The following is a 19720-nucleotide window of genomic DNA, read 5'->3' as shown; positions in this document are numbered from 1 at the left end:
AGTTTTTCCTTTACTGTATTTACTAGTTTACTGTAATTATGATCCGGTAGCTATTTACACCGGATCCAGTGTGAATAGCTGCCGGAGCGCGCTCCGGCTTGCTCCCCCTCAAATTAAGCAGCGCGCTCCGGCTTGCTCCCCCTCAAATTAAGCAGCGCGCTCCGGCTTGCTCCCCCTCAAATTAAGCAGCGCGCTCCGTCTGCCTCAATTCACCATAAGTGCTACCAGGCGAGGTTTGTTTTGCCTGGCAACACTTGTTTGCAAGATGCATTATACTTCCATGCGGGCACGTTGAAAAATCAAGACGGTGTGCTACATATTTGTAGAATAAAGTCTCTCAATTTTGTAAACAGAAAAAAGTGGAACAAAATTAATCTAAACTCACTAAGCATCACTGGCGAAACTCCTATCCCTAAAAAGTTAACTGGCTGCTCTCTGCCATATAATAGTAGGCAGTTAAATGAGAGGACAATAAAGCTTAGCAGTGAAATGCATGAACAGCAGTCTTACTGGAGCGCCATGCCAGTAGAAATAATATGCTTGTAATATATCATATGGTTGAATCTGATTTATGAATAAATGGGAACGGTTATTTTACTATTATAAGCTTCTGATATGTACAAAATACATCAACAGTGCTTTGAAAGAATGATCCTGTCTTTCCTATGCACACTTGAACTTTCTAGCACTTTCGCTTCCTCAGTTATTTACACTGCCATGGAGACGCCACTGGCAATCAGTATGTAATCTGTCATGCCTGCACAGTCAGGCAGAAAAGGCAGTGATTGTTATAATTAAACAATTAAGAGGAGTTATAATTAAATCATTGAGGTGTATATACTGTGTGTTTCTTGAGCCTACCGTTTGGTAAATGCTTATTTAATGACCAACCTTGAGCATCACAAAATAGTTGAAATTATGTTGCCGAGGGCTTTTTAAAAAATCCTGTTCAATCCTAGAAAAGACTATGTGGAGATTTCCCATCCCCTTAGTCTCTCAGTCCAAGCACTATAATATTGTCGGGATTAGTGGCGGGCAGTAGATTGCAGTTCTTCCCACCAGTATGAAATAAAACCAGCAACAGGACCAAGTGTGGTGGATTTGCAGTTTGGGTGATACTGGGAGGAGTGTGGAAGATTGGAGGGTGTTTGTGTTGGAGATCATGGTGTGAGATTTTGATGGTACAAATAAAGTGTGAGGAATTATCATGGATAAATATGGTTAGACATTTCCCCATGTAATATTTTCTTCAAATGCAAAACAGAGGGGAAACAGACATTTTTTTTTTCTTTAACGCAAGGTCAGTAGGTGATAGCAAGTACCAATTATCAGGGGAATAAGTTAAAGTGCATATTCTGGACCAATTTTGTTTTTGTTTTTTTTATATATAAAAGTCCCTGTACACACTCATCCAGAAGGGTAATTTTGCACAAGGCCATCTGTCTACAGCAGAAAAAAATAAAACACGTCTGGAAAAATCCAAAGGGAGTCTGGAGCCAGATTCGTGACGTCACCTGCGGAAGTGCCTGCAGGCTGCGCGAGCTTTGCATGGTTTCAGTGCACAGCCTGTGTAGACCAAGCGCTCCCATTTCTCTCTCATTGTCCGGTCTTTTGGAAAACGATGAGTACCAATCCCATCAAGATTGGTGTTGCTACACCCTCCTACGATACATCTGTTAACCATTTTAATAATTACGCGATAACGTTGAAGAAATTTGCAGAAAACCACCAGGTCGTTTTCTCATAAACAAACCAGCACTGACGTAGGATTCAGACGGAGGCGTCTCGCATGTGACGTCACGAAAATCGATGTTTGCCGGGAAATCCAAATGGCAAGTTTTTTCAGAGGTGGACCAATTCACCTCAAATGGCTTGATTTCAACTGAATTTTTCTGGTATTGCGCAAGGTAAAAAAAAAATGCACAAAATGCAAAATGTGACAGATATTTGACCAAAGTTTAATATAAAATAGGAGAATTACATTGATCTTGCGCCTGAATTTACCCGTGATATACACTTTAAGGGAAAAGCGACAAGAAAAAGAATCTATGCAAGTAGAAACAAAATTAGCAGAACTGTTCCAGCCAATGGGAGCTCTGATCTAACTAGCAGCATTCTGTTTATTTAAAACAATGCATGGTGATCATGGAGATGCTAGTTCAGTCAGTGCGTTTACATGCACATAGAGAAAATTGAATTTCTGCCGTTGCTCGACTGAAATCAAAGTTCTAAATGCCATGGAAACACCTTAGCTCAGCTGAAATGGAACCGAACTGGATTTCTCGTAATCGAGCTATGCGACCTAGATTATGCGATTGTAGCCGAGCTACTTAGTGCATGTAAACCCTATTGAGCTACGTAGTCGAGCTATTTACTTCAGCACTGCCCCTTCTGGAAGTGACAAATGACGAGACCACAAGCGGGAAACACAACAGCCTCTGTCGGCATGACAACAGTAGTAGTAGCGAGCAGTAGAAGAGGTCAGGAGGAACAAGGAGAACTTTTGTTGATACTCTTGAATAGCTCTTCTTCATGACGACAGCCGGAAGTGTACCAACACGATGGGGCGTGTAGCGCCACCTGTGGCTCGGGTGCAAAATGTACCTCACACAATAGCTCGATTTCCTTGTGTGCATGTAGGATTGGATTTCTCTGGCACCCCTGCTGGGACCCTTAGCTCGATTACCGACAGTAGCTCAATTTGGATGTGCATGTAAACACACTGACAGTTTTTGTTCCCTGAATTGTTTGGCAAATTGGATATCCATCTTCTGGAATCACACTGTGATTGTTTGTTATCTGAAATGCTTCCACATTGTAAATTTAAGTGTGTTTTTTTGTTTGTCTTGTATCCTTTTGCCATTGTATGGTAACATGAACTGAGGAAGTTCACATCGCCTGCTTGTATGAGGGCAAGCTGGACCTTGAGGCTTTTAAAATAGAATTTTACCACAAATTCCCTACAGTTTGTAATTTTCTGCTGTTTTTAGTCATGGTTGATTTACAGTCTGATAAATCTCATTATCTCTAGTTAGGATACTGCTGCTCTGCTCTTCCCTCTCCACTACTATGACCCTGTTTTTCCAATTTTGACCCTGAGCTTTTACTATAATGTGGAAAAAGTGAGATGGGTCAAAATGTATATTAAACCGCCTTAACCTGGGCAAAAGCTTTTCACATGGCTTCATCCACTGGACCATATCTGGTGCCCCCTTTTTAATGAGGTCGGTCAGCAGGCTGGTGACATCTGAAATTAGGTACAAACCTTCTGTAATAGCTAGCCAGCCCAAGGGACTGCCTCACCCCCTTTTTGACCTTGGGTCTACGGCAGTCTGCGATCACTGCAGTCTTATCAGTTTGGGGACGCACCTGCCCATGACCCAAGTGGAAGCCCTGATCCCATACTTGCACCAGCCCAATGAGTTTACTGTGAGTTCCACGCACCTCAAGGATCTCAGGACAGCCCTCAGATATTGTAAATGGCATTGCCAGTCATTCCTGTAAATGATTAACATTGTCATCTAAATAGGCAGCGGCATATGTACTATGTGGGCAGAGGATTCTGTGCATGAGTCGTTGAAATGTTACTGGGACTCCAAACAGAAGAGTGACAAATTGGTGTAACCCAAACAGAGTGGAAAAGGCCTATTTTCCTTTTTTTTCCCCCATTTATTTATTTAGTGCGTGTGTTTGGCGAGCCGATATGGGCAGCTGTGCACCAACACCTCTGGAGGAATTTGAATGCAGTGCTCTATGAGATTAGTGCAACAGGGCGAAGCTGAAAACATCAGAGTTCCTCCTGCAACCTGACAACCTGTGCTCTCTGGGATAGTGAGAGGTGGTCTCCACAGGGGATCGGGGTGAATTGGGCTGCACTTTTTAAACTTGCCTTCAGTCCCAGCTCCTCTCCCTCAGAAACCTCGTCACCAGAGCCACATGAACCTCCTTTCTCCATGGTTTCAGGAGACTGAGGTGGTAAATTTGAAGTGCATTGCCTCTGTCCGTTTGCCTAAACCTATAGTCAACTCCTCCGACTCGCTGTATGACCTCAAAGGGTTCTTGCCACTTTTCAAGTAATTTAGAGTGCGGCGTGGATAGTAAAATGATCACTTTATCTCCCAGTGCAAATTCACATGGCCGTGCCCCCTATTATGCAGCTGGCATTGCTGTTCTTGGACCTGCAGCAAATTCTCCTGGGTTATGTGACTAAGCATGCGGAGTTTTGCTCTCGGGTCAAGAACGTACTGAATTTCATTTTTGCTATTAGATCCCTCCTCCCAGTTTTCCCTTATGACATCTGGGACACCTTGACGTTGTGACCATACAATAATTAGAGTGGGGGGGAAACCCCATGGAGGCTTGCAGGACCTCTGGCACTGCAAATAAAAGGTGGTCAAGCCATTTGTCCCAGTTTCTAGCATGCCCATGAACGAATTTACAAATCATGTTTTTAAGTGTTTGATTAAATTGTTCGACCAGTCTATCCATTTGCGGAGGGTAAGCACTGGTAAAAATCTATTTTGATCCCCAGTAATTCGTACAGTTTTTTGAAGTGTGGGCGATTTTAAATGTTGTGCCTTGATCAGTCAGGATTTCTTTCGGAATCCCGACTCTGGAGATAACGCAGAAGAGTGCTTCTGCAATGCTGCATGCAAAAATATTGCGTAGAGGCACTGCTTCCAGGTATCGCGTTGTATAATCCATGAAGACAAACACAAAGTGATGCCCTCATGCAGATTGAGCTAATAGCCCAAGAAGCTCCATGACAATTCTTTTGAAGGGGATCTCAATCAAGAGCAAAGGGCGCAGTGGCACTTTTGGGGTGGCTGGCGGATTCACCAGCTGACATTCGTGAAATGCCACTCCCTACCTGCGAACATTACTGTAAATGCCTGGCCAATAGAAGTGGGCCATGAGTTGGTTCCATCTTTTTATCCTGACCTTAAATGTCCTGCCATGGGATTATGAAGAGCTGCATGGAATAAAAGTTCCCTATGGCTCTTTAAGACCAGCAACTGGGTTGTTTTCTTCTCCTGTTTGAGTGTTCTGCCTCACTCAATACAGCCTGTCTTTTTAATAACAGAGAAATACAGGTTGAAGAGTGCAACCTTTAGGCTGTAGGTTTTGATCTTCGATTGTTCTCACTTAGTCAAAAGTGTGTCTGAATTTCATCGTGTGACTGCGCCAATGGGAAATCCTGAAGGAACCCTTCAGGGGCAGAGCCCTCCCCACCCTCTGTGTCCCCCTGACACGGAGCTGATACAGATGGTCCTGGGACCACTTTCCCAGGATTAGTGGATGGGTGAGGTGAGGGCTAGCTGCTGCTTCCACACTATGCTTTTTGTCTCTGAACTGCATAGTGACAGGCACCAGTGGATATTTGTGAACATCCCCATGTATACACCTCACCTTCACAAATTGTATATTTCCCAATTCCCTGCATTGAATCAGGCTTTGATGAACTGTCTGATTACAACCCAAGTCCACTGAGGCCTGATATGTATCTCCTTGAATACTCACTGCCACTCAATATGCTTCTGCTCGATTGGGGGACGCCCGAGACGTGTCAGGAATGCAGATCAGAATCCCTGCCTCCTTAAGGGGGCACTGATCCCAGAAATTCCTGGGTTTCCCACTGCTGACCTGCCCAGGCTTTGTTCTGGTCTGGGTGAGCACGGATGGTTTCACCAGGGGAGAGGGAGAGGGATTTAGCGGCAACATTGGTACAGAGGTACAAGGGGTTGAGGGGAAAACGGAGTGGGACACAGTTTCAGGGAGTAGGCTTCATTCTTGTGGTGCTAGGATAGAGGGGAGAAGGGGCAGGAGTGCCTGCTCCTGTAAATGCCTCCAGCCGGACTGCCTCCTCCAGCAATGCTGGGTGGTGGCACTGAACCCAGGGCAGTGGCGTTCTCAGTAGTCAAGTGACAAGCCTACATTGCCTCTTAGTCAATGATGATGTCCTGGGGATCGAACTCTCCAGTCAACAGCCATTGTCGGCAGGCGTCTCGGAGCTGTTGGGCGAAGGTGAACGGGCAGCCGATCGCACTGTATGCCAGCACACGGAAATGCTGGCGATGTTCCGGTATGTGATCGACCCACTGCAGAATAGCCTGCTTTGGGGCCGGATACTCCAGCAGGTTGTTGGGAGCTGTTGAGCTGGGCTTCCCCTGACAGGAATGGCAGTAGACGGATTGGCCACAAACACGCTTCAGCGACATTCTCAAACAGTTCTACAAATGCTTCTGGATCGTCCTGCAGCCCCATCTTGAGTAGTTCCACGTGGTGTATCTGCAGGAGTGGCTGCTGGAGTACCCGCTAGCTGGACTAGGCTATGGATCCCCTGCTGGTGCTGGAGCAGAGCCTGGAAGTGCTGCTCCTGATCTGCACACAGTATGTCAAGTGCCTGATGTTAAACTTGGTGGTTCCTGATGAGGGTCTGGAGGATCTCTGTGACTGGTGTGGACTCCATGGTAGTGCTTTCTCCTCACTCCAGGGTTTCAGCACCAGTGTACCAGTCTTGCAGTTTAGGGAATGAGGAAATGGGGGACAGAGTTGACAACTCTGACTTTTTAGCTCAAAGTTCACTTTTCACTGACTTTATTTTGCTCTCAGCACTTTAAGCAAGTCATGCACAGCTCTCCATTGCTTGTCTCTCTCTCTAGTTACTGGCTTCCCTGAAAGAACACAGATGACACACGTGAGTAAATTGCCAGTGATCAAGACAGGTGAAACTCATTGTGTTACCTGGCAGTTCTATCTAGTTCCTCGCTGCCCATAGCTGACTTTCAGCCACACCCTCACTGCCACAATACCATTATCTACCAAGATTTTGGTAGCTAATTTTTTTTTTTTTTAATATAATGTTATAAAAATATCCTCAATCTCAAGCCAGCATCCATAGGATCACTTCTTGGGAATTTGCCCTTCTACTTTGTAGGTTTATTTATTTCCTTAGGGACGGAGACATAATCAGAAAACATGGCAGGGATTCAGACAGGGAGGAGTTCATGTCTGTTTGATAAATGGTTGCCAAATTGCACAAACCGATGCACAATGTTGGACAAACTGAAGAACAGTGTTTGCCCTGTTTGATCAATTAAGCTTTTATTATTACTTTTTGGTAATCACATCAAGTACAACTAATCAGCAAACATAAACGAAGATTATTTCACTGAAAAGAGGAAAAAGCAGCACAGGCACTAACGTTACTCAAGGCTAGTAAATTACCTAACAAGGTAGAAGCTGTAGTTTAAATCTAGGGCTTTGAAATATCTACAATAGCACCAGTGCTGAAATATTTCACAAGTGAAACCTAACAAACACTAATATAATGGACTGATCATAGTGCATTATAAGTGAAATCTATATGGAAATGCAAGTTAAGACTAGATCTGGAAAGGTGCTATAATAGTCCTTCTGTTGTGCTTGACTTAGCTGAATGTTGTCCATGAACACATTCATACATGGTACAGCCATACAAGGACCATGATCCGACATGCAGTTGGTGTGGTATTGCACCAGTAGACCTCACTCACATATTTTTGTCTTGGATAAAACAGTATACAGGTTACTGTTGCTGACACTTTGTCACAGGTCTTCAGATTTAGGCTTAATCTGTGCCCACCATTGGCTATTTTTGTGGTCCCTACAGACTTGCTGTCTTGCAGTTCTAGCAAGATGGATCCAATTGGCTTTGCCCTGCTTTTACCCTGGCTGAAAGATGTGTATTTCTGAGACCTTGAGAAGGTCAAGTACTCCCTCTGAGGTTCTAGTGAAATGTTTGGTCTTCCAGCATATTTGGATTGGCGTATTGATAGGTGGGTGGTTGCATTTAGGCTCCCTTCTGTGTCTTTGTCTAATATGCACAGGATTTGGGGAAAATCTACTCATTTTATAAATTTTTGTGATCCTTTTTCTAATTAACATTTTACTAATCACTTTTTTTTTTAAAGCAACACATGCAAGGCATAATCAATGAACAGGGCAGGGATTTGGGGGGAAAATATTAAAAAATGGTCAGTGTCTGTGTGAAACTGTTTGCTTTCTGCAAACACAGTATGGACCAAACACAATCTCTGTTTGAATCGAATGAATGAATTTTGTATGCAGACCTGAAAAATGGATCTTTTGTTTTGAACAACTGAACCTTTACTGTGTATATACATTACTAGTCAAAAGTTTGGACACACCTTTTTAATTCAGTGGTTTTTGTTTACTTTTATCAAGACACTTCATGTCTTAAAGTAATGATGGACGTAATATGAGCATAAAATAAGTGGACATAAAATGAGCGGTTCTTGACCAGAATGGGATTACTACAGTTGTGGAATAGGGCTATTTACTGTATTTTTGTTATTTATTATTTACTTGGTCTTAAACGCATTAAGAAGGCAAGAAATTGCACTAATTAACTTTTGATGAGGCACAGCTGTTAATTGAAAAGCATTCCAGATGACTCTCATCAAGCTGGTTAAGATAATGCCAATAGTGTGCAAAGTGTCATCAAGGTAAACGGTGGTGACTTTGAAGAATCTAAAATATGAAAAATACTTAAAAACTATTTTGTTTACCACATAATTTCATAAATGTACCATGTGTTATTTCCGAATTTTGTTTTCAGTATTGTTCTAAAATGTAGAAAATGGTCAAAATACAGAAAAATCTATGAATGAGTAGGCGTGTCCAAACTTGTGACTGGTACCGTATATTCACTAGCCACCTTCTTATGAACACCAACTAATAATGGTTAGGATCTCCTTTGCTCCCAGAACAGCCACAGCCAGTTTTACCCCTTTTCCACCAAATCAGTTCCAGGGCTGGTTCGGGGCCAGTGCTGGTGCTGGTTCACAACTCGTTCAACTTGCGAGCCAGCTGAGAACCAGTTTGCTTTTCCATAGCTCGCGGTGCTAAAGGAAGCCACGTCATTACGTCGCTGTATACGTCATTATGTCGCTGTATAAGTCAGTTACGTTGCTACGTTTGCATAAACCTTGGCGCGAATATCGAAGCAAAAACAACGCGGAAGAAGCAGCAGCAACAACAACAATGATAATAATGGATGATTTCGCGTTTGTACAGCTGCTGCTTCTCGTCGCTTAAAAATGGCGATCTTTCACTGTCTTGTTATTGTTGTTGGTCTTAACAACTCCGCCCCCTGCTGACGTAAGCGGTTCTTTCCTCTGGCCCAGCAGAGAGTTGGTGCTAGCCTGGAACCGTTTTTTCTGGCCCCAGAGCCAGTTCTTTGTCAGTGGAAACAGAAAACCCGGTTCCAAACTAAGCACTGGCCCCGAACCAGCCCTGGAACTGCTTTGGTGGAAAAGGGGCATTTGAGTACCAGTCTGGGTCCATGCTCTCGATGGCAAATTCTGATCCTACTATCTGTATGCCTAAGCAGAACTCGAGATTTGACAGACCAGATGATTCTTTTCTAATCTTATACCATTTTGCTGATCCTGTGTCCATTGTAGCCTCAGATTTCTCTCCTTGGCTGACAGAACTGGAACCCCTTTGTGGTCTTCTGCTGTTGTGGCCTGTCTACCTCAAGGTTTGATGTGGTGTGTGTTCTATTTTCTGCTCACCATGATTGCAAAAAGTGAGTTACCATAAATTTTCTTGTCAGTTTGAACCAGTTTGGTCATTCTGCTCTGACTTTTCTCGTCAGCAAGATGTTTCCTGTGGAAGGAAACATCTCTCCTCTCCTAGTTTCTGAAATAATCACACCAGCCTGTCTGACACCAACATCCATGACATGGCCAAAGTCAGTGAGATCACATTTCCCCCATTCTGATGTCTAAAGTGAATATTAACTGCAGCTTTTGTCCTGTCTCTGTATGATTTTATGTCTTGCGCTGTTACCATATGATTTGGCTGATTGAATAGTTGCATGAATGTGCAGGTTTACAGGTCGAGTGTATGTGTATATGCAGTATATTTGTTGCTTGCTAATTGATTCAGCCAGTTCACATAAATTGATCTGTAAGAAAAACATGCTGCTTCCTCCATGTCTTTGGTATCCCTGTGTGGATCTGCACATGTGACCTCTTCAGTACTGGGTGGATGTCCTATACATGCTGATGTTCAGTTAGCTTCGGCTCGTTATCCCCCACCCAAACAAAATTTGGTGGGGGATATAGAAACATGTTCCGTCCATCTGGCTGTCCATCCGTCTGGTCACGTTTTCGTTTCTGGGCCATATCTTTTAAAAACTATTGAAGATATCTTCATGAAACTATGTATACATATCAAGCAACATGTGAACTGGTGCCCTTTGCTATTTTGGATTTTTGAAAAAAAAAAAAGTATTTTTCAAATATTTACATTAAAAAATTAGATTTTGACTTGGTTTCTAAGAGCAATGTTCGTTTCCGGAGCATATATCCAAAACTATTCACGATATGGATTTGAAACTTGGTATACATGTTAACAAGGTGATGCAGATGTGCCTTTTCATACCAAGAAATTTTAATTGTTCATGTTTCCATGGAAACAATTCCAGACTTAGTCTCTCAGGTTAGTCTTTGGGGTAGGTTTTGTTTCCAGAGCAGAACTTGAAAACTATGAGTGGTATGGTCTTGAAAGTTGGTATACGTGTTGATTTAGTAATGTATATGTGCCTTTTGTTATGAAGAAATGTGAGAAATTTGAATTTTTAGCTCACCTGGACCAAAGGTCTGGTGGGTTTATGCCATGGGCTGCTGAGGTCAGTGTAAAGAGGTAGGGTTGGTTTCCTGCAGCACAACTTGAAAAATGTGACAAATAATATCTTGAAGCTTGGTATATAGTTGGTATATCGGGCGGGGGATCTAGACGACTCTTTCTTCTTGTTTGTTTTTGAGCTGAATTAAGCCTTCAGCTTTTTGCAAGTATAAATGGCAAATTCCTAATGCAGTCTGCTGTGAGCATCTTTTGAGTGAACATTTTGATGACAGAGTTGTACTGTGTCTTTAGCACAGCACGATTAACTGCAGCTAATGGCAAATGCCAAGGTTGTTTATTATATCCCTGCAGTACTCTTATTGCAGACATCAGTCACTGTAGTTCGGGACTTTTCTGTGCGAGATTGAGCTTGAGTGAAAATAAAATGTATTTTTAGCAATTTTACAGAATTGTAACTGTAGCCTGTTACTTTATCATTGAAATGGAAGGCGTTTCATTCATATTGGAAATGCAAAAAAGTTGAGTGTTAATAGTTCATGCTAATGAGAAGTGAAGTGAGTCAAGTCAACTTTATTGTCAAATATGCTATACATGCTCGACATACAGCACAGATGAAATTTCAGTCCTCTCTGAGGTGACTAGCAATGGTAGTGAAAGATGTTATGATTATTTTGTTTGTGTGTGTGTGTGTATATAAATTTATTTATTTTTTTCTCCGCCATTGGGAAAAATGTAAGCCCCCCCCTGTTCGTGAGTGCCAGTGTTTTTCACCGGGGTGCTACTAGGGTCAGTGGAAATCTGAGCTTAATCCATGGAAGCCCGTCCCCCGAGCCACCCATGCTGAACCAATTAAAGCATCTCCTGTGACACATTGCCTAGTATTTTAAGATACAGTAAACAAATTTTAGGTGTGTGTGTGTGTGTCCCCCCCGTACTGGGCTGTTCTAGTTTTTATATTACCCGACCCAACATCCTTCATGTGTATCTACGTGTGTGGTAATTTTATAAAAAAAAAAAAACTACCTGGCCATGTGACAGTAAAAGACAAGCTTGTAGTGACCCCACCTTGGGTTTATGTGAACAGCAAATGGAACTGAGCTCTCTCTTTTTTTTTTTTTAATAATGTGCTGAAAATGTAAATCATGAAATGACCATAATGATAATAGTAATTAAATAATATTAGCTGGCTTTGAGTGGTATATCAGATATATTCCATTCAACTAGCATGATATTGAACAAGTCGAAGATGAGTTCAATATCATGCTGACTGAATGGATTATATCCGATACACCATGAAAAAACTTTATTATTATTATACATACACATTCGATGGAACAATTATAGAGTTTACAATAAGTTAACCATTGGGTGGTAATTTACCAATATTGAATGCTGATTCTGATTCAGTGTAATTCAATATTCTGTCAGTCCAATGTACTGTACAAAGTCAAAGTTCTAACAATAAAAATGGTACAAATCCAAAAAACCTGAACAGCCCAACTTTATATATAAATGATATACAGTTCAAGTTCGAAGTTACTTTTGGTAGGCATTAATTGTTACATTGCAGTTGTTCAAAACCAAAGGGCTTTGCTGAGTGAAGTTTACGAGTGAAGTCCTCTTGTAAAAGTCTCCGTCACTTTTCCTCACTTCCAAGTAGAACTTTGATGATATTTCTGTTATTGCGCTCTTTTCCAGTTTTTCAATGTCCGTTGGTATGTTTGTTTGTTTTTTTTCTCTTGTAAATATGCATGAAGAATATCCAGTGAAATTTTGGTAGTCTTTCGGGTGTTCAGCGCGTCTTTATTGCCCAAATGAAACTTTGCAGGCAATTTTAGCAGTACAATACAGTGCAGACAGTAACATATACACCCACACCCACAAATACTCTCAAGGAGAGGTTATTTAAAAAAAAAAAGGGGTCACCTTGTGATTGAACTTCATTCAACACACGTTGGTTACATAGAATCAGAGTAGATAAACCATCGCATATCGCAGAGTAAGTTTTAAGTATTATTCTAAATTAAGGCCTAGAATGACAGGGGTCCATCTTCTTATGAACAGTGGTAATTTCAACTGTAAAATAGCAGTCATCTTTTCCATGATATAGACCTGTTTGATTTTTTTTGTATCCACTGGGCTTTTGTAGGGGCACTAGGCTGCATCCAATTAATAGTGATTATTTTTCTTGCAATCATTAATAGAATATGTAACATGTAAGATTGGTCCTTAGAAAGCAAGTCTTCTGGCATTTTCTCCAATAAGAAAATTAAGGGGTCCAGAGGGATATCCATCCTGAAAATGTTGTCCAATTCCTCTTTAATGTCTTTCCAATATGTCTGTATCACACAGCAGTCCCAAAACATGTGGGTATGGTCCCCCACCATGCCACAGTTCCTCCAGCAGATATTAGGGGCGTTGTTTTTAAACCTTGATACCTTCAGAGGTGTCCTAAAGAATCTTAGGCCAAGTTTACATTAGACTGTATCTGTCTCGTTTTCTTCGCGGATGCACTGTCCGTTTACATTAAACCGCCTGGAAACGCCGGGAAACGGGAATCCGCCAGGGTCCACGTATTCAATCCAGATCGTGTCAGCTCCGGTGCTGTGTAAACATTGAGATACGCGGATACGCTGTGCTGAGCTCTAGCTGGCGTCGTCATTGGACAACGTCACTGTGACATCCACCTTCCTGATTTGCTGGCGTTGGTCATGTGACGTGACTGCTGAAAAACGGCGCGGACTTCCGCCTTGTATCACCTTTCATTAAAGAGTATAAAAGTATGAAAATACTGCAAATACTGATGCAAATACTGCCCATTGTGTAGTTATGATTGTCTTTAAGCTTGCCATCCTTCCACTTGCAAGTGGTAAGTGATGTGCGCTGGGATCTCACACACAGCGGCTCAGTCCCAAATCACAGCTTGTGCACTTCACTCGCGTGCTCTGTGAGCTGCGCAAGGCCAGAGTGCGCACCCTCCAGAGGGCACTCGCTGTTCAGGGCGGAGTGATTTGGAGCGCAGGATGCCTGCGGAGCCGAGCGTATCCGTGTATTGGTGTTGCTGTGTGCACGCAAATCGTGTATTGGTGTTGCTGTGTGCACACTAATCGTTTTAAAAACGTTAATGTGATGATCCGCTGATACGGTCTAATGTAAACATGGGCTTATTTTCACCTTCCAGTCAAATTCTTTCCACATCTGACTTCCAATCCCTTTATGACTTGCTAAACATATATCTTCCTATGTGTCATTATCTATAATTGTATTAAGTTCCAATTCCCATTCACTTTTAATATGAAGGGTATTGTCTGCTGTATCTTTCATAAGACTCTTATATATACGTGATACCTGATGCTTTGTAGACACCAGTTGTTGATAAATATGTATAAAATACCTTTCAACCTCAGTTGGATCTCTTTTAAGACTATCCCAATCTGTGTGCTCAGTGATGTAATGTCATACTTGTAGATATTTATACCAGTCATTTGAGGGCAAGTCAAATTTTTCTTTGAATTGTGCAAATGATCGCAATGTGTTGTTTTCAAACAACTGGTTAACAGTAATCAACCCCTTTTCCGCCCATCTCCTGTATGCCAAGTCTGCCAAAGATAGCAGAAAATCAGTGTTTCCAAAAATGGGCATTGCCCTTGATAGAGCTATAACCCCTTTTAATTGCTTCTGTGCACTGTTCCAGACTTTTAGTGTGTGTTTAACCCAGATATTATTAATTCTTATCTTTTTCTGAGCCTGCTTACTAAGAAAAGGGAGAGTAGATAGTGATATCCCTGTTAAGGAATTCTGTTCAATGGATAGCCATCCTGTTTCTTTATCGTTGGTCACCCATGCCACTATTGCTCTAAGTTGGGCTGCCCAGTAGTCATCTCATTATCTCATCTCATTATCTCTAGCCGCTTTATCCTGTCCTACAGGGTCGCAGGCAAGCTGGAGCCTATCCCAGCTGACTACGGGCGAAAGGCGGGGTACACCCTGGACAAGTCGCCAGGTCATCACAGGGCTGACACATAGACACAGACAACCATTCACACTCACATTCACACCTACGGTCAATTTAGAGCCACCAGTTAACCTAACCTGCATGTCTTTGGACTGTGGGGGAAACCGGAGCACCCGGAGGAAACCCACGCGGACACAGGGAGAACATGCAAACTCCACACAAAGGCCCTTGCCGGCCCCGGGGCTCGAACCCGGACCTTCTTGCTGTGAGGTGACAGCGCTAACCACTACACCACCGTGCCGCCCCGCTGCCCATTAGTACATTTTAAAATTGGGCAGACCCAAACCTCCTTTTTCTTTACCAGCCATCAATATTTTTAGGCGTATTCTGGGTCTCCAGTTTTGCCAGATAAATGTTGATATGCGTTTTTCAAGAAGCTTAAGTGTTGATTATGGTATATGGATTGGTAAAGATTGAAATAAGAAAAGGAGTCTAGGTAGAATATTCATCCTCACTGACTCTATTCTGCCAAAAAAGGACAAAGGCAGCATATCCCACCTACTTACATCTTGGTTGATCGCTTTGACTAGTTTGTTATAATTGGAGTTGTAAAGCTGTGATGGTTTTGGTGTCAAAATGACCCCTAGATATCTAAATCCCTGTTTGGATTTCCTAAAGGATACCAATTCATCTAATTGCTGGGGCCATTCGCCACTTATCATCATTGCCTCAGATTTGTTGGTATTAATGTTCAGCGCGTCTTTAGTTTCAGTTTTCAGTTTATTTATTTAGGGCTTAAGGTGGGGTTTACATTAGATTGTATCAGCGGATCATCAGATTAACGTTTTTAAAACGATTAGTGTGCACACAGCAACACCAATACACGATTCGCGTGCACACAGCAACACCAATACACGGATATGCTCGGCTCCGCAGGCATCCTGCGCTCCAAATCACTCCGCCCTGAACAGCGAGTGCCCTCTGGAGGGTGCGCACTCCGGCCCTGCGCAGCTCACAGAGCACGCGAGTGAAGTGCACAAGCTGTGATTTGGGACTGAGCCGCTGTGTGTGTGATCCCAGCGCATATCACTTACCACTTGCAAGTGGAAGGATGGCAAGCTTAAAGACAATCATAACTACACAATGGGCAGTATTTGCATCAGTATTTGCAGTATTTTCATACTTTTATACTCTTTAATGAAAGGTGATACAAGGCGGAAGTCCGCGCCGTTTTTCAGCAGTCGCGTCACATGACCAACGCCAGCGAATCAGGAAGGTGGATGTCACAGTGACGTTGTCCAATGACGACGCCAGCTAGAGCTCAGCACAGTGTATCCGCGTATTCTCAATGTTTACACAGCACCGGACCAGACACGATCTGGATTGAATACGTGGACGCTGGCGGATCCCCGTTTCCTGGCGTTTCCAGGCGTTTTAATGTAAACGGACAGTGCATCCGCGAAGAAAACGAGACAGATACGGTCTAATGTAAACTTGGCCTAAACCTAGCACTGGATTAGCCTCGTCTTCTTTCTCTCCCGGCGGACAAAGAAATGATTGTGCGCATGCACAGCAGCAAAGTTTTGTCATTGGATCTTCGCATGAGCTCTGACGTGTGACGTCGTGTTGTCTTGACAACGTGCAATATTATAACAATATTGCATGCTCATTCTCCATTGGGGAGAGTGGCGTAATACATGGAGGATAAGCGATTTGCATGCCATCAATAAACCCATAAGAAGGGGATAGAGTACATGCTTTTATTTCAGTGTCACACAGCTTTATACTTTATACATTTAATGTTCTTTTATGGTAGTTTCACTTCTTTCCAACAATGTGCGAAGTCTTCCCACCTCCAACAAGCCAATTTAACCTCTGCTTTTGTTGATAATAATGAACGCTCTTGACAGCTTTATTAAAGCCACTGAAAAAGCCCTCTGATATGATTTTGCATGTACACGGATCTCATCCTTCCTCCCGGCTTTGTTAATGTGTTTCTGTCTCCGTGACAGGTTTATCACCCACCCTTTTTTCCTCATTTGTATCTTGTCTCTATTATCATCTCTCTCATCTGTCTGTTCTTCCCATTGCTGTTTCACTTCTGTCATTCTCATTTTGGTGAAACGGAGATCAGCAACTCTTACCTGATCTCGGTGAAAATAAGAATTCCGCTTGCTTTCACTAATAACTGGAGTAGAAAGCATTTTAAGTCTATCAGGACATGGCTTAGAATATTACTTTGTTCCAACAGGAAGTGCACACACTGTAAACCCAAGTTAAAAAGTCAGGCAGCTACCAGTGATGATGAGGGACTGGTGTTTAACACGAGGAGACTGTGTGGCATTACGTGGATGTCATTTATACATCAGTATTTTTCCTTTCCGAATTTTTATTTTCAGTGAAAAATTTTAACTGGGGGCGGCACGGTGGTGTAGTGGTTAGCGCTGTCGCCTCACAGCAAGAAGGTCCGGGTTCGAGCCCCATGGCCGGCGAGGGCCTTTCTGTGTGGAGTTTGCATGTTCTCCCCGTGTCCGCATGGGTTTCCTCCGGGTGCTCCGGTTTCCCCCACAGTCCAAAGACATGCAGGTTAGGTTAACTGGTGACTCTAAATTGAGCGTAGGTGTGAATGTGAGTGTGAATGGTTGTCTGTGTCTATGTGTCAGCCCTGTGATGACCTGGCGACTTGTCCAGGGTGTGCCCCGCCTTTCGCCCATAGTCAGCTGGGATAGGCTCCAGCTTGCCTGCGCCCCTGTAGAACAGGATAAAGCGGCTACAGATAACGAGATGAGAATTTTAACTGGGATTTGTGTGTCTGTGGTTGGTTTTGTATAGATTTTGTAACTAGCTATGTAGATTATGCCTTCACATTGCACTATTCAAGACTTAACTGTGATGTCATCGTTCACTGTAGAGCAAGGTGAAGTGAGCGAGACAAAACAAAACTCAATACACCAAACAACACATGGACGTCGCTTCCGGTAGTGATCCACCTCATTATGTATTGATCTTTCCAGCTGATGGTCAGGCATCGTATTTGTTTACAGTGGCTTTGCAGTAGTTTCTTATGTTTCACCTCCAAATATGCCAGATTGTTGCTCTGTATTTGGATGTTCAAACTGATCAAATTGAAAAAAACAAAACAAAAGGTAGGGGCGGCACGGTGGTGTAGTGCTTAGCACTGTCGCCTCACAGCAAGAAGGTCCTGGGTTCGAGCCCAGCAGTTATTGTCCTTTAGAAGTCTTATTCCTAAGTCATGAACCCAGCCGCAAATGAAAAAGTTACAGGCTTCAAGACTTTTGAAAGCTTTCATTTGATTCTTTGTGCAAAACATTGTTTGGACTGCCAGGTAATTCGAAATATACGGAAACTGTACGTTTGGAAAGTTGTTGAAATCACTTGAAAAGTCTGTCTTTGTTAAGCCGTAGGAGTCCAGTTCATTGTGTAAATATATATTTTGTTCTGGATATCTCGATTTTGCTTTTGGTTCTAGTCTGTTAACATGGTCAGCTATAGAATGTTTTCCACAAGATGATGATGGACATGTACTTGACTTGGACGCCATCTTTGATTGTTGCCTGTCACTTGGAAACTGGAAGTGAATCAGGAGGCAGAAAGTCACGTGATTGCATACAAAGCATACCAGGAAAAGTGCAGTCAGTATGAAGCAGCTCTGAAGGTTGTGAAAACAACATGCCATAACACTTTCATAACTTAAGCCCCAGGTCTTCTTTTTTTTAAATTTCAGCCAGAACACAATTTTTAGATAAAATGACGACAATCTCATGTTAAAACTAGATGGCCTTTCGATTTCATAAAATCGGTGAAATTTAGTTCCCTTTGAAATTTGGTCATTGTGATTTATATTTATTTCTGTAATATCTCACAAAATATCAGGCCATTCTGTGGCTGGGAAGTTATTTAATTTGAGGGGATTCTCAAGCAAATAATGTGCATGAAATCGCTCGGTTCACACAGTCAAGCAGACAGAGGAAGTCCGTGTGTGCATGCGTAGGCTTACCTTCTTCTTTTGGGTTTTACAGCAGCTGGCATCCACAGTGTTGCATTACTGCCATCTACAGGTTTATCTTTGACCGTGCACTGACAGTTCCATCATTCTGTCGCTAAACGAACAGCTGATCACACCGAGGTGCTCGCTGAGCGCTGATGTTTATTAGTTTGGTCCTGTGTTTCCTTTCCTTCGCAACATAACGTCTTTTCTTCTCGCTTTCTGTTACTGTAGTCGGTCCTTCACGTTTCATTCGCACACTCACATCCTCCATTTTTCTCTCCTGTTTCAAATTTGTATCCCACAATGCCTTGCGTGAACAGGGAAAGCCCACCGCGTGATGCATGACACAGCCTTTTGAATTGGGTCATGGTGAAGCAGGAAAACATAGCGGAGAATTTAGAAAAAAAAAAACTAATAAAATTGGAAGCCTGTGATTTGAATTCAGTAGCTTTCGGTCCACTAAACAAAAATAATTGAGTGTCAGGGAAAATTCTTTTTTTGACTTGCACTTAATCTGAAAGGCAGTCTAGCTTTAACTGATGAGAAATCTGATTCACGATGAAATATGTGATGTTGCATATATTCTGTAGCTGGATGTACAGTTAGGTCCATAAATATTTGGACAGGGACAACATTTTTCTAATTTTGGTTCTGTACATTACCACAATGAATTTTGAATAAAACAATTCAGATGCAGTTGAAGTTCAGACTTTCAGCTTTAATTCAGTGGGTTGAACAAAATGATTGCATAAAAATGTGAGGAACTAAAGCATTTTTTAAACACAATCCCTTCATTTCAGGGGCTCAAAAGTAATTGGACAAATTAAATAATTGTAAATAAAATGTTCATTTCTAATACTTGGTTGAAAACCCTTTGTTGGCAATGACTGCCTGAAGTCTTGAACTCATGGACATCACCAGACGCTGTGTTTCCTCCTTTTTAATGCTCTGCCAGGCCTTTACTGTAGCGGTTTTCAATTGCTGTTTGTTTGTGGGCCTTTCTGTCTGAAGTTTAGTCTTTAACAAGTGAAATGCATGCTCAATTGGGTTGAGATCAGGTGACTGACTTGGCCATTCAAGAATATTCCACTTCTTTGCTT

At 42.4% G+C, this 19720-nt stretch overlaps 1 protein-coding gene across 2 annotated transcripts in view; it reads left to right on the top strand.

The window, feature by feature from the left end:
- dph1 (diphthamide biosynthesis 1) overlaps positions 1 to 19720 on the top strand; it is a 309721-nt gene that overhangs the window by 45010 nt on the left and 244991 nt on the right. Inside the window, exon 3 of one of the 2 annotated variants that reach the window (XM_060898077.1) lies at positions 9468 to 9592. The exons of the other annotated variant lie outside the window; for it this stretch is intronic. Coding sequence (XP_060754060.1) covers positions 9468 to 9592 — 125 coding nt within the window. The remainder of the gene's footprint in view (positions 1 to 9467; positions 9593 to 19720) is intronic. 2 annotated transcript variants of the gene reach the window in all.

This window comes from Neoarius graeffei, chromosome 17 (genome assembly GCF_027579695.1).
Source record: "Neoarius graeffei isolate fNeoGra1 chromosome 17, fNeoGra1.pri, whole genome shotgun sequence".
In the NCBI taxonomy this organism is placed as follows: Eukaryota; Metazoa; Chordata; class Actinopteri; order Siluriformes; family Ariidae; genus Neoarius; species Neoarius graeffei.
Note: the sequence above shows the minus strand (reverse complement) of the source record. Positions and strands in the feature narration are given on the sequence as shown.